The sequence below is a fragment of the Heptranchias perlo genome, chromosome 42 (genome assembly GCF_035084215.1).
Source record: "Heptranchias perlo isolate sHepPer1 chromosome 42, sHepPer1.hap1, whole genome shotgun sequence".
NCBI classification, from domain to species: domain Eukaryota; kingdom Metazoa; phylum Chordata; class Chondrichthyes; order Hexanchiformes; family Hexanchidae; genus Heptranchias; species Heptranchias perlo.
In genome coordinates, this window is record NC_090366.1 from 10,716,705 (window position 1) to 10,730,994 (window position 14,290).

Below are 14,290 nucleotides of genomic sequence, written 5' to 3' on the forward strand. Positions count from 1 at the left end.
CTGCCTCTATTTGTAAATATTGGGATCATATCTTGTGAGACGAGCCTCTTTAATGAGGCATCTAATCCGCTGTTGTTTGATAATATACGGATTAATTGACTACCGAATTCTCTGACGTTACATTCTGTAGACACTGTAATATGTGCTGACCGTACATCTATCTACCTCTTTCTACTCTTCGAGTGGAGTTGACAAAACGACTTAGACTCATATTCAATTCATTGGCAATTTTCTTGCATTTCAGAACCAGTGGGCATCTGATGAATCTATATCTAGACAAGTAGTTGAATGATTAGTTACCAGGGCTCCAAGAGTTAACTTATGAGGAGTGATTACATAAACTAGGCTTGTGTTCCCTGGAATATAGAAGATTATGGGATGATTTGATTGAGGTTTTTAGGATTTTGAAAGGAATTGATAGGGTAGATAGCGAGAAACGTTTTCCACTGGTGGGAGAGTCTAGGACAAGAGGACCTTAAAATCAGAGCCAGGCCATTCAGGAGAGAAGTTGAGAAACACTTCTTCACATAAAGGGTGGTAGAAATGTGGAACACTCTCCCACAAAAAGCAGTAGATGCTAGCTCAATTAATAATTTCAAATCTGAGATTGATAGATTTTTGCTAGCCAAGGGTTATTAAGGGATCTAGAGCCAAGGCAAGTAGATGGAGTTAAGATACAGATCAGCCATGATCTCACCGAATGGCGGAACAGGCTCGAGGGGCTGAATGGCCTTCTCCTAATCCTATGATTGCTGCATGTTAAACTAGCCATCAGTAGATCTGTGCAGCATAATCTGACCTTTCGTTATAGCCAAGAGTCGCCATACCAATGCAAATCTAAACATGCGGCTGTAGTGACAATGTATGAATAAAAATTATGTTATCGTTCATATATGCATGGACCAGAGGGGGATGAAAAGGCATATCTCCCCTATGGGGACCTGACTGCCTCATGTCTCTCTCTAACTGTAACTCCATCTACCTGCGTTATGATTTATCAATAGAAAGTGAGACTCGGTCATAGCAAACCCCATTTTATTTGTGCTTGTTTCTCTCTTAGGTGCTTTCCAATGTATAGTGCAGATAAAAGTGAATTTACTGAGAAACTATTAAATGGTTCAGTATAGCTTTTTTAAGTCACTTTCAGTGATTTTAAATCAGGTTACTCACAAGTGGAGAACTAGACACCCTTATTAAAAATACTTATTTTTGCTGATAAACCCATTTTCAGCTTTATTAATAAAATTGCAGCGGGTTACTACTCTTAAATATATCAAGGAATACTTTTCAATGGAAAAAAACAAAAAAAATTCAACTGCATTTGCTGATTGTGCTCAAAGCCGAAACTCTTACTTTTGGGTGAGATCTTTCCAGCGATGCAGTGGTAGCATAACGTTATCCTTTAAGATGGGAATTGGATAAATAATGCCCAAATATATATATATATAGCTGGAAAGTACCACTAAAATGTACAACCTCAAAAGATGGTCTTGGCGGTATAGTTCAACAAATAACATTAAGCAAGCAACTGAGCAGATTGAAATAAATAAATGGAAGTGTGAAGCTCTACAATGTGTTTGATCAGTAATGTCACTCAGCAATTGAAATTGTGACATAAGCAGGCTGGTGTGAATTGTACTGTGATCCAATAGCTGAAGCTGCAACTATACATTGGAAAGCACCTAAGAGAGAAACAAACACAAATAAAATGGGGTTTGCTATGACCGAGTCTCACTTTCTATTGATAAATCATAACGCAGGTAGATGGAATTAAGATACAGACCCGCCATGATCTAATTGAATGGCGCAACAGGCTCGAGGGACCAAATGGCCTCGTCCTGCTCCTAAATTCCTAGTGAGACCTGCAGAGCTGTTGCTAAATAACTTACCGTGGCAACGCCTTATTTTGTTTCCAGACTAGGAGAGTGTAGGGCGACATGGTGGGATGAAATTCTAAATAATAATTGACGTGGTGATTCCGAGGGGGGGAATCTTTGCCATCTGAATGTGGAAATATTCTCCCCAACCAACCAACCCCACCCCCAAAACAAAGTTTTTCACTCGCTGGGCTTACTCTTTCAGCAATGTGACTGTGCGGGGCAATCAAATTGAGGATAAAGGCTGCCCCATATGCAACGAGAGAAATTTCCAGAGAACGTCTTCCCGAGCCATTGTTGCCTACCATATTCCTAAATGGATTTGGACGAACTTATCTACATTGACCAGTTCACGGGTGAAAAGACAATTCAAGGGCCAAAGAGAGGAACTAGGGGGAAATATCGAAGGAGGACATTTCGTCCTCAAAACAGAAAAAAAAGGACAAGTAATTAGAACGCCTCACCAAAATAGAAGAATGTTAATGTTGGAGAACTAAACGTTTAACCACTTTTAGTTCCGATGTGCTTGTAACGGGATCTACCCTGTCTCCAAAATTATATGTCACCCGAACAGCATTCTGAGGGGACTCCATAGGGTAGATGCTGAGAGGATGTTACCCCTCATGGGGGAATCTAAAACTAGGGGGCATAGTCTCAGAATAAGGGATCGCCCGTTTAAGACGGAAATGGGGAGGAATTTCTTCTCCCAGAGGGTCGTGAATCTTTGGAATCCTTTACCCCAAAAAGCTGTGGAGGCTGAGTCATTGAATACAGTCAAGGCTGAGTTAGACAAATTTTTGATCAGCGAGGGAGTCAAAGGATATGGGGAAAAGGCGGGAAAGTGGAGTTGAGGTAAAAATCAGATCCGCCATGATCGCACTGAATGGCGGAGCAGGCTCGAAGGGCCGAATGGGCTACTCCTGCTCCTTTCTCTTATGGTCTTATTAGGAACACCTTCATCACAGGGCCTGCAACAGTTCAATAAGTAGGTCCACCATCACCTACTCAAGAGGCAACTGGGGATGGGCAGGAAATGCCTAGCAACGCCCACAGACGGAGAACTAATTTAAAAAGAAAGCCTTTCCCACTTTTTGCTGTTACATTCACGTCAAATATTGGACACAGTTCGTTACAAACAAAAACTATTTATTTTAATGCCAGAAAAAACAGGTTAGATTTATATTTAAGCAAGCACACCCATGTAGTCCGGACCACTTAGATGCAATTTCATGGGTGCCAACTCGAGGATACTCTTAAACCATCTTGATTTCAGCAGAGTTCACTCCATATTTCTGTGATCGATGTTTTTCGGCGAAGCAGAAAGGCAGAATTTAAAAGATGGTAACTGGTACAAAATAGAATGGAACAATAACAAAACTCTATTACAAGCCTCTCATTACAGTAACATATGCCTTTGAAAATAACCGGTCACAGCAAACATTCCCATGGCCGGGCTCTTAAAGTCAAGGTGGACACCATACTGTGCCAGCCCCTGTGAGGTTGTAGCAACAAGATTCGGTTATCAATGTGAAAGTGCTTTATGACCGCACGATTTCGTCAGTTGACGTGCATCCCTGGAGAGGAATCGTTAGCATTTGCTTCTGATGGTTCCTTCACGCAGTGCTCAGCAAAATGTCTTGTATATCTTACCCGCCTGTCCAATATAAAGAAAATGGTATTAACTGGGACGCAATCATAAGCGACTGACATTGATAATGTGACGATAAATTTCACGAAAATTACACATAAATTCATTTGGGACCAGGAAGTACTCACACTTGTAATTTTCAAAATGGGCGAGGGGTGTTCAAAGTGCGCCTAAAATTGGATCGTCTTCCTCCGCAAGTATACAGAAAAACGACAAACCGAAACAGGCCATTCGGCCCATCCACTTCTTGTGGATGTTTACCCTCCTAGCAACCAAATAGTCCAAATCACACACCCTATCGTTTTTTCTCGAGGCATCCCCTACCGTTATTTCAGTTTATTGCTCGTATGTAACAAGTCCACTTGCTTTTATTCCTCTGCTCCAAACCCCTCTTCCAAATGGAGCCTGGAGAAGACACGTTGGCCTGAAATGTAATTTTATTGCACCCGCTGGTATCGAAAGTACTTCACTTTTCAATAATTCGCGCTGTATCAGCTCAAATTTGGAAATGTGAAACCGAAATTCAGCTTGAAGACATGTTTCATTTCTTGCTAGGTTCATTTTTGTTCTTTACATAACTCGGCAATATTCATTTTCAACTTTTCTTATGAATTTGAATTAAAACTTGGAAAAGTAGGAATTTAAACTTTTTCAATAAAGTAGTCAGAGGCCTGGAATTTCCTCCATGGGCGTGAACCAGAAATCAGACCCTAAAATGCGCCCATTCCCGCGCCCATTTTGCCGGTCAAGTTACGGTCAAATTTCCTGTGAATTTAATTGGAATATCCTGAATGCAAAATGGGCGTAAATCGGCATAAACAACCGGTGCCCAAGGAAAGCGTCAAACTCACATCTTTCAGCCTGGAATTTCATCTGTGGGCACAACCCGGAAGTTAGACTCTAAAACACGCCCATTCCCGCTCCCATTCTGCCAGTCAAGTTACACGCAAATTTCCTGCAAATCATTAGAATAAATCCGAGCGTAAAGTGGGAGTGTATATGCTTAAAGAATCGGGGCTCCAGGAAACTGTCTGTGTTGAAAATTAAAGCTTCCACTCAGTGCGGGTTAGGCACACGTGTTTAAGAAGCTGTAGTAGGGGTAACTTTAGAGTTTTTAATGTGACATATACCCATGCGATAAAAATATATGAAAAGAAACAGAAAATATAGTGCAGGTCATGATAAAAATTTACAGACGCTCAAAAGATTGCAATAAAACACCAGAAAAAATGGTGCTGCTTCCTGTTGCGCCTGAAAATCCGGTCGTAATTTGAAGAGAGTCTCTGAGCAAGAGGAATTGCAGGAAACTCGAGTGTATGTCTCAGTAATTTGGGAGCGGGGCCATTATTATGGGAGAAGATGCATTCGGATGGAGTGATCTGAAGACAAAGATCGAGGAGATTTCATTGTATTGTACTTTCACACTTAACCCACTATTTCATTTGCACCCAAATTGCGTGTGTATGTGGGTGCAAATACTTAGGAAATTCCAAGTCATTGGATTAATTGGAGAACTGAAATAGTAGAATACGAACCTTTGATGGCCTTTTCCTCAATTTATCTCTTCGCTACTTAAAACAAATTGCTTAAGAGCTCCACTAAGATAGCAGAGATGGGAATTTCAGACCAATACGTTGATCCCATACACAATTTTAGAGATCTTACAACTCGCAGGCGCATGGGCCTTGGCTGGATCTGAACAGACAGGTTTCCGTTGGAAAGATGCATTGTGCAGGATTGCGACAGTTAAGATGTAGTAAACAGATTCATCACAACCAGCTATGGATTATGTTCACTTTTCATTTCGGCCAGAAATAGATAACAGACATAGTGATCGCAGACGCACGGATATGGAAATTTAAGGGATATGGAGCCAAGGCGGGTAAATAGAATTAGGATACAGATCAGCCATAATCTCATTGAAAGGCGGAACAGGTTCGAGGGGCTGAATGGCCTCCTCCTATTCCAATGTTGCTAGTGGGCATGCCATAATCGTCGGGGAAACCCTGATTAATATCGTTAGGAGCTCCAAAAAGACAATGGCTCATGCAGATTAGTGAATAACAAATATTCTCCTGACTAATAAGTTGCCCATGTTGCTGCTAAATTTTATATTAATCATTTTTATAAACAAGATGGCGACGGAGTTGAGATTGGAGGAACTCATTGCAACGTGCCACCTATTGGCGACAGCCTGCAACTGCACATTGAGCGTTGGCCACAGCAAAAACTGCCATGGTAAATGTTAACATAGAAGCGTGACCAAAAATCGTGACAACAGTAAGGAAGGTTTTTTGGACAGAAATAAGGCTCTCTATGGAAGATTGTTCGAACAATATTTGGATATTTAAAGAAAAGCAATGTTTTGACGTGTAAATTGTAGACCAGTTAGTATAATACTGGTAGAAGTGAAATGGTCCAGATCGTCGTGTGGAATACTGTCCCATCTCACCCAAAGAACAGACAAAATGAGTAGTTAATGTGGATTTAAAAGCGATAATCCACGTTTACTGGATCGGATTAAGAAGAGAACACAACTCAGGGATAGTTTATCGAAAGATATTTGATAAAGTGCCACAATTGATTAAGACTTTTAATGTAGATTCTGAGGAAGGATGTCCTTGCCATGGAGGGAGTGCAACGAAGGTTTACCAGACCGATTCCTGGGATGGCAGTACTGACGTATGAGGAGAGATTGGATCAACTAGGCCTATATTCACTAGAGTTTAGAAGAATGAGAGGTGATCTCATTGAAATATATAAAATTCTAACAGGACGAGGCAGACTAGATGCAGGGAGGATGTTCCCAATGGCTGGGGAGTCCAGAACCAGGGGTCACAGTCTCAGGATACGGGGTATGTCATTTAGAACCGAGATGAGGAGAAATTTCTTCACTCAGAGGGTGGTGAACCTATGGAATTCTCTACCACAGAAGGCAGTGGAGGCCAAGTCATTTGATGTATTCAAGAAGGAGATAGATATGTTTCTTAATGCTAAAGGGATATGGGGAAAAAGGGGGAACAGGGTACTGAGTTAGACAATCAGCCATGATCATTTTGAATGGCGGAGCAGGCCCAAAGGGCCGAATGGCCTACTCTTGCTCCTATTTTCTATGTTTCTATGTAGATGGAAGGTCTTGGATTTTGTGGCAAATTAGCTATCTGGATTTGGAACCTTTATGGAGAAGCAGAAGATGATAGCTGAAAAGAAATCTTTGAGGCCTGTAGACGCTGTTGCTCTGTGCCCTCTACTGTTTAGATTATTCTTAAACCATTTAGAGTACGACTTGCCCTATTGCAATAGTAAGCGATGGTGCCATCTTATGTCGTCAAATGGAAAGGATTTAAATTAATTCCTTGCGATCTACGACAACAAGACCAGTTATGCCGATAAACTAAGGAATGGCCAATGGGCCTTCATTTATGTTTTAAAAAAAGGATTTTAAGTGCATAAAACTCAGTAAACTAATATATATGATGAAAGGGTGTCCAATGATAAGATCTGTTTAGGTGTGAATACTGATACTTCCCTGAAGGTTTCTTTCTAAACTATTGTTAACAAAGAAATTTAAAATACACCCGGGAGACATGTTTGTGTAAGTACAAAGACGAGATTCTAAATTTCTGAAGACAAGTGGTGAGATTATTAAGCAATATTTTGCGCCTATCTCTTATTGGCTATCAGACAGAGGCCTCAAGAATGGTGCCAATTTAAGGTTTCACGTTAGAAGGAGATAAATATGATTCAACTAAAGAAAATATCCTTTCCGGCAATTTAATTCAGGGCTATCCTGATCAACCACTGTAACATCAGCGGAATATCGGTGGAACCCCTGTTTATTTGGGTTGGGGTAATTTTAATGTTGGGTGATGATATAAAATGAGCAATATCGAATAGGGTGCCCATTATACACCCGATTCCACCTTCCATTGGTGTATAATAGGCAGCCAGTTCGGTATCATCACCAAAGGTTAGAATTACCTTCTTAATGCGAGGTGTCCACTGATCTTCCCGGATGTGACTGTGGACGATCAGGAGAGCCTCTGAGGAAATTTCAGGTGCTTTTAATGAAGAGAGGAACATTTGATTTAGTTAGTTTGTTTGATTGAATTGTGAGGGCAGAACTGAAAGACCAAGGGATCCAATTAATGAACCTTGGGGTAGATCTCGACTTTGTGCGATGGTGTAAGACAAGTGATAGCGAGTCGGCAGCTTGTTTTACATCTTTCCAGATTTTTATTTTGCATTGGAAATAAAAATGGAAATAAAAATTCAGGAGAGATGTAAAACAGGTTACACTATTGCTGTTTTGCACTATCGCACAAAGTCAAAGTACCCCTTAATTATTCCACTGCTCACTGATAACAGAGATGGAAATGGTCGGAACATCTCAATCCACTCGCTTTAATCTTTACTGGGTTCTCAATATTTGCTGTCCACGACTTTAATCTACAAAATCGACTATTCTGGCAGGATCTGGTATCACACCAGATCAGCAAATTATTTTATTTAATCTACTATGGGATGAAACTGAGGTTGGCAAAGATGTTTACTTGACTGTCGCTTTTTGATGATTATACAAGCACAGATGGCAATAACGACCAGTAGACAAACAACACCAGCGGCGACCCAGGACTTAGTCTTATAGTCGGCAAGATCCATGGTTTCTGAAAGAAAGGGAAAATATCATTGTCACAATTCTAACGATGAAATAAATAATCTTCTCACGGCAGGGAACACCAACCAAATTACATTTTACACTTATATTTATTAAATGAGTTGATAATTTAGCTCCAATTATCATCATTTAATTTGTCAATTATGATAAAAGTAAAACGATTTATAAAGTAAACGAGTTGTCTCCCTGTGCACAGCGCTTTGTCCCATCATCCACCCGCTTCCAGAAGCAAAATGTTGGTTGCAGCAGCCAAGTGGTTATGGTACCAGACCAGCCAACCCTGCATCCACATTCCCCATGGAAAATTGTGCAGTTCAAATCAATAAATCTGGCAATTTATGAGTTGAAACACAAAAGTGATCATAGAAAGCTGCCCGGTCACTGTAAAAACTCAACTGGTTCACTGAAGTCCCTTACGGCAATGAACCTGCCACCCCTACCCTATCTGGCCTACATGTGGTTTCAGTCCCTCACTACATAGTTGACACTTGTAAGGGGTAGATTTAAATTTAGGTGGAGGTACACACAGACTCTGTCAAACATTGAGTCTTTTTTCCTCACATACAGTATGCACAAATCTGAATATTTAAATACATCTTTGTGCACTTCCTTTCAATGTTTTTCCTATTATAAACTCCTATAAATTTATGATAGAAACTGCCTATGTAAACTGGCCATGCTGTAATTACACCACCCTGCCTATGGAGGCGCTACAGCAACAGTGCTGTTGAAAGGACGAGTTCCAGCGTGAGAAATTTGCTTTGGCATCGGCCATTATAAATGTGGACACTAGAATTAAAATAAGGGCAGCATGTATGACTTTAAATTGGCGACTAAACTGCTCAGTTTCTAACCCTACTTCACCTAAACTCCAAAGTCACAGAAAATGATTATTCTCAATCGGTTGTTAGCTTTCATAAATATTGCAAGGATAGAAGTGTTATAGCTCCGTTTGCTTATTGGTATCAGTTGTTTTATGAATCTATGTGGGCAATGTTTTGGATCTATGTAGATAAGGGGAAAAAATTCAAAGGGCGAGTAAAAGTAATGGTCCTTCATATTCATTCCAACATTCGATGATAGAATGACACGACTCTGTCAAACATTGAGTCTTTTTTCCTCACATAGAGTATGCACAAATCTGAATATTTAAATACATCTTTGTGAACTTCCTTTCAATTTTTTTGCTATTATATTATTGTTCAATCGCCGCAAATTCCGCCTGTGCCGCCTTTTCTGGGGCCAATGTTAACCACGCCTGCATGAAGCAGGCGAACTTAATTCACCAATATGACGGAAGAGCTTAATATCATTGGCAATCTATCACCCAGTAATCAAGAACTAGGGCAATTTTTCAAATGAGTCTTCGGCCTAACAGTGTTGTCCTATGTGTAGAGATTGAGAAGAATGGGCCTATATTCTCTTAAGTATAGAAGAATGAGAGGTGATCTCACTGAAACATGTAAGATTCTGAGGGGGCTTGACAGGGTAGATGCTGAGAGGTTGTTTCCTCTGGCTGGAGAGTCTAGAACTAGGGGCATAGTTTCAGGATAAGGGGACAGCCATTTAAGATTGAGAGGAGGAAGAATTTCTTCACTCAGAATTCTCTACCCCAAAGGGCTGTGGATGCTGAGTCGTTGAGTATATTCAAGGTTGAGATAGATAGATTTTTGGACTCTAGGGGGATTTTTTTTATTCATTCATGGGATGTGGGCACCGTTGGCAAGGCCAACATTTATTGCCCATCCCTAATTGCCCTTGAGAAGGTGGTGGTGAGCCGCCTTCTTGAACTGCTGCAGTCCGTGTGGTGAAGGTTCTCCCACAGTGCTGTTAGGAAGGGAGTCCCAGGATTTTGACCCAGCGATGATGAAGGAACGGCGATATATTTCCAAGTCGGGATGGTGTGTGACTTGGAGGGGAACGTAAAGGTGGTGTTGTTCCCATGTGCCTGTTGCCCTTTTTTTGGATAGGACATACCTGGTGGATTGTCAGGTGGATGCCAGTGTTGTAGCTGTACTGGAACAGTTTGGCTGGAGGTGCGGCTAGTTCTGGAGAACAAGTCTTCAGCACTATTATGCCTAAAAAGTTATTCATCTGAGAAAAACGTGTGAATGTGCTCATATTCTGCAATATGGATCAACACATTTATATAAAAACTAAAATTAGCCACTTACTTGACACAACAACTTGTATTGTTTGCCGTTTGCTTAGATTTGTTTCCTTGTTGTGGGTCTCACATGTATAATTTCCGGAGTTCTCCTTTGAAATGTTACTGATGATCAATTGTTTTTCGTTCTGTGGGAGCGAGATTCCGTTGAGATACCATTTAAATTCAGACGGTGGAAGTGATTCCACTTTGCACGTGAGGGTAACATTTGATCCGTAGGAAAGTATTGCCTCTTCTGGATTCATGAATATCTGGGGTTCATCTGGTCCATCTGCAACACGTCAACATATCAATGAATCAATATAACAGTAAATGCAATCACGTTGGAGATATTGAATCATATAATCATAGAATCTTAAAGCACAGAAGGAGGCCATTCGGCCGGTCGTGCCTGTGCCGGCTCTTTGAAAGAGCTGTCCAATTTAGTCCCACACCTGCAGCTTTTTCCACATAACTCTGAAAATTAGTACATGTCCAATTGCTTTTTGAAAGTTCCTATGGAATCTGCTTCCATCACCCTTTCAAGTAGTGAGTTCCGGATCTTAACAGCCCTCTGTGTGAAAAAAAATTCTCCTCATTTCTCCTCTAGTTCTTTTGCCAATTATTTTAAACCTATGACCTCTGGTTACCAATCCACTTGCCAGAGGAAACAGTTTATCCCTACTTGCTCTATCAAAACCCCTCATAATTTTGAATACCTCTATTAGGTCTCCCCTTAACCTTCTCTGCTCTAAGGAGAACAATCCCAGCTTCTCCAATCTCTCAGCATAGGTCAAGTCCCTTATCCCTGGTAGCATCCTGGTAAACCTCCTCTATGCTTTCTCCAAGGTCTTGACATCCTTCCTAAAGTGTGCTGCCCAGAATTGCACACCATACTCCAGCTGAGGCCTAACCAGTGATTTGTAAAGGTTTAGCATGACTTCCTTGTTTTTGTATCTAACGCAACTATTTACAAAGCAAAGTATCCAATACGCTTTCTTAATCACCTTATCAACTTGCCCTGCACCCTTCAAAGATTTGTAAATATGCGCCCCCCTCAAAGTAGCAGCATTTAGATTATACTGCCTCTCCATTTTGTTCCTCCCAAAATGCATCACTTCACAATTATCCCCATTAAATTGCATCTGCCATGTCTCTGCCGATTTTACAAGTCTGCCTATGTCCTCCTAAAGTTTGCTACTATCCTCCTCTCTATTTGCTATATTGCCAAGTTTTGTATCATCCGCAAACTTCGAAATTGTACTCCCTATAACCAAGCCCAGGTCATTTGTATATAACAAGAAAAGCAATGGTCCTAACACCGACCCCTGGGGGACCCCACTGCATACTTCTCTCCAGTCAGAAAAACATCCATTCACCACTACTCTCTTCCTCCTATTCCTTAACCAATTACATACCCAAGTTCCCACCGTCCCTTTAATTCCATGTGCTTCTATTTTCCGAATAAGTCTACTATGTGGTACTTTATCAAATGCCTTTTGAAAGTCCATATGTACAACATTCAGTGCATTACCTTCATCAACCCTTTCTGTTACTTCATCAAATAACTCAATCGGGTTAGTCAAGCACGATTTCCCTTTAACAAATCCGTACTGATTTTCCCTTATTAATTCACGCTTCTCCAAATGAGAATTAATGTTGTCCTTGACAATGGTGTCTAGAATCTTTCCCACCACTGAACGTTAGACTGACTGGCCTGTAGTTACCAGGATTAACCCTCTCCCCGTTTTTAATAGGGTTGTAAGATTTGCAATCCTCCAGTCCTCTGGCACCACTCCCATATCCAAGGAAGATTGAACGATTGTGTTCAGGGCTTCTGCTATCTCCACCTTAGCTTCCCTCAGCAACCTAGGATGCATCCCATCTAGAGCAGGTGACTTGTTAACTTTGAGTGATGCCAACCTATTTAACATCTCCTTCCTATCTATTTTTATCTTATCCAATGTATCTACTCCCTTCTCCTCTGCTACGATATTAACTTCATCTTCTTCTTTTGTGAAAACAGATGCAAAGTACTCATTCAGTAGCTCAGTCATGGCCTCTGCCTCCACAAAAAGATTTCATTTCTTGTCCCTAATTGGCCCCACCATTTATTTCACTATCCTTCTACTTTTTGTATGTTTATAAAAGATTGTTGGGTTTTCTTTTCTGTTCTCATATTCTCACCTTGTGCTTCCTGTATCATTTCTCAATTTCCCCCTGCATTCTCTATGTTCTGCCTGGTTTTCCATCGTATTCTTTACCTGACATTTGTCATATACTCTTTTTCTGTTTTATTCTAACCTCTATTTCCTTTGTCATCCAGGGAGCTCTCGCTTTGGATGCCCCATCTTATGGGAATATGTTCGGTTTGTACCCGAACTATCTCTGCCTTGAAAGCCTACCATTGCTCATTCACTGTTTCCTTGGCCAATCTTTGTTTCCAGTCCACCTATGATACATATCTTCTCAAATCACTGAAACTGGCCTTCTTCCTGTTGCGTTAGTCCTGTGTAAAAAGAGGGGCGAGGGGGAGTGCAATTTTGACAACAAACCAGCAGAGGATAATCCAGAGCTCCAGCAGACACGCGTAGTGGCCTTAGATATTAGCAATGCACATCAATGGGCCTAGAATACCATCGGAGGAGCGAAGATAAAGGAAAAGATGAAATATAAATCCATGGGATCAGTACGGAGGAGGGGACTGCTCTATCGGACAGCTCTACAGAAGTGAAGAGCAGTAGAAAGTTGAGGTGCCTGTCCAACAAAAGAAAGAAGGACTTGTGCCTATTATGACCCCATGACGTCTAAAAGCACTTCACAGCTAATTAAGTACTTTTGAAGCGTAATCAAAATGTAGGAAACGTGGCAGCCAATATGCACACAGGCAAGGTCCCACAAACAGCAATGTGATAATGACCAGATACTCCGTTTTTCGGCGTTGTTTGAGGGATAGATATTGGCAAGACTGCCAGACAGAACTCCCCATCTCTTCTTCGAATAGTGCTATGGGATCTTTTATATCCACCTGAGAAGGCAGATGCGACCACGGTTTAACATCTCATCCAAAAGGCGGCACCTTCAACAGTGTAGCACTCCCTTAGTACTGTGCTGGAATGTCAGCCTTGATTTTATGCTCATGTCTCTGAAGTGGGGCTTGGACCCACAGCCTACTGTCTCAGTGGTGAGAAAACTACCCACTGAGTAAAGGGTGACACCGCAAAGGCTGACAGACTAGAGGCAATGGGAAACAAGCAGAACGCAGCAAAGCAGAGATGATTCGGCAGCAAGGGATCAGAATCCAGAGGAGAATGGGAACCAGCAGAGCAAGGTCAAAGACAGCTCCATGTAGAGTGAAGAATGCCCAGCAAAGGAATAGGAAACTGGGCCCGTAGAAGCATTCCAGGTACTGGAATAGAGACAGGCCAACAGAGAATGAAGGGGGCAATTTTTAACTTACGTAAAACCGCACAGTTTCCGGTCAATCTCCCATTATAGAAACCATCCAATTTTACCTCCCATGCATTTGAATGGAATGGAAAATTACGCGTTTTCTACAACAGCACCCCGCCTGTAACGGCAATTTAAGCTCCATTGGTGACTTGAAAACACCAGCCTTCCTCCCCCAACCCTCCTCAGGCCCATTAGAAAGCGACGACGAAGATGGTTTAACGGTAAAGCCGAGAGGAGAAGTGAACTTTGGTCTATTGAACTAAAGCTGAGAAGCCAGCAGCGTATTGAGAGCACAGTCTTGAAGTTCACTTCAGAAGGTGGGTTGGTTATGGGCACTGTAGACCATAGAGCAGGTAACCTTAAGCTGTAAGCGATTGAGTAGTAGAGCAGAGTCATAATACGCCAAGCATGCTGTGTAGTCCAGCAGAGCAGTTCAGTGTTAATGGCAGAGGAATGTGTGGGGCTAATTCTCACCTTCACCACTCGGG

General features: G+C 41.5%; 1 protein-coding gene across 1 annotated transcript in view; it reads right to left on the reverse strand.

Annotated features, from left to right (window-relative positions):
• Positions 1 to 3,006: 3,006 nt before the first annotated feature.
• The window catches only part of LOC137306182 (carcinoembryonic antigen-related cell adhesion molecule 5-like), a 34,319-nt gene continuing 23,035 nt past the window's right edge, over positions 3,007 to 14,290 (reverse strand). Inside the window, exons 8-10 of the mRNA XM_067975261.1 lie at positions 10,378 to 10,641; positions 8,079 to 8,192; positions 3,007 to 3,531 (exon numbers count right to left, since the gene is read on the reverse strand). Of these exons, the coding sequence (XP_067831362.1) occupies positions 3,524 to 3,531; positions 8,079 to 8,192; positions 10,378 to 10,641 (386 nt within the window). The 3' untranslated portion in view covers positions 3,007 to 3,523. The remainder of the gene's footprint in view (positions 3,532 to 8,078; positions 8,193 to 10,377; positions 10,642 to 14,290) is intronic.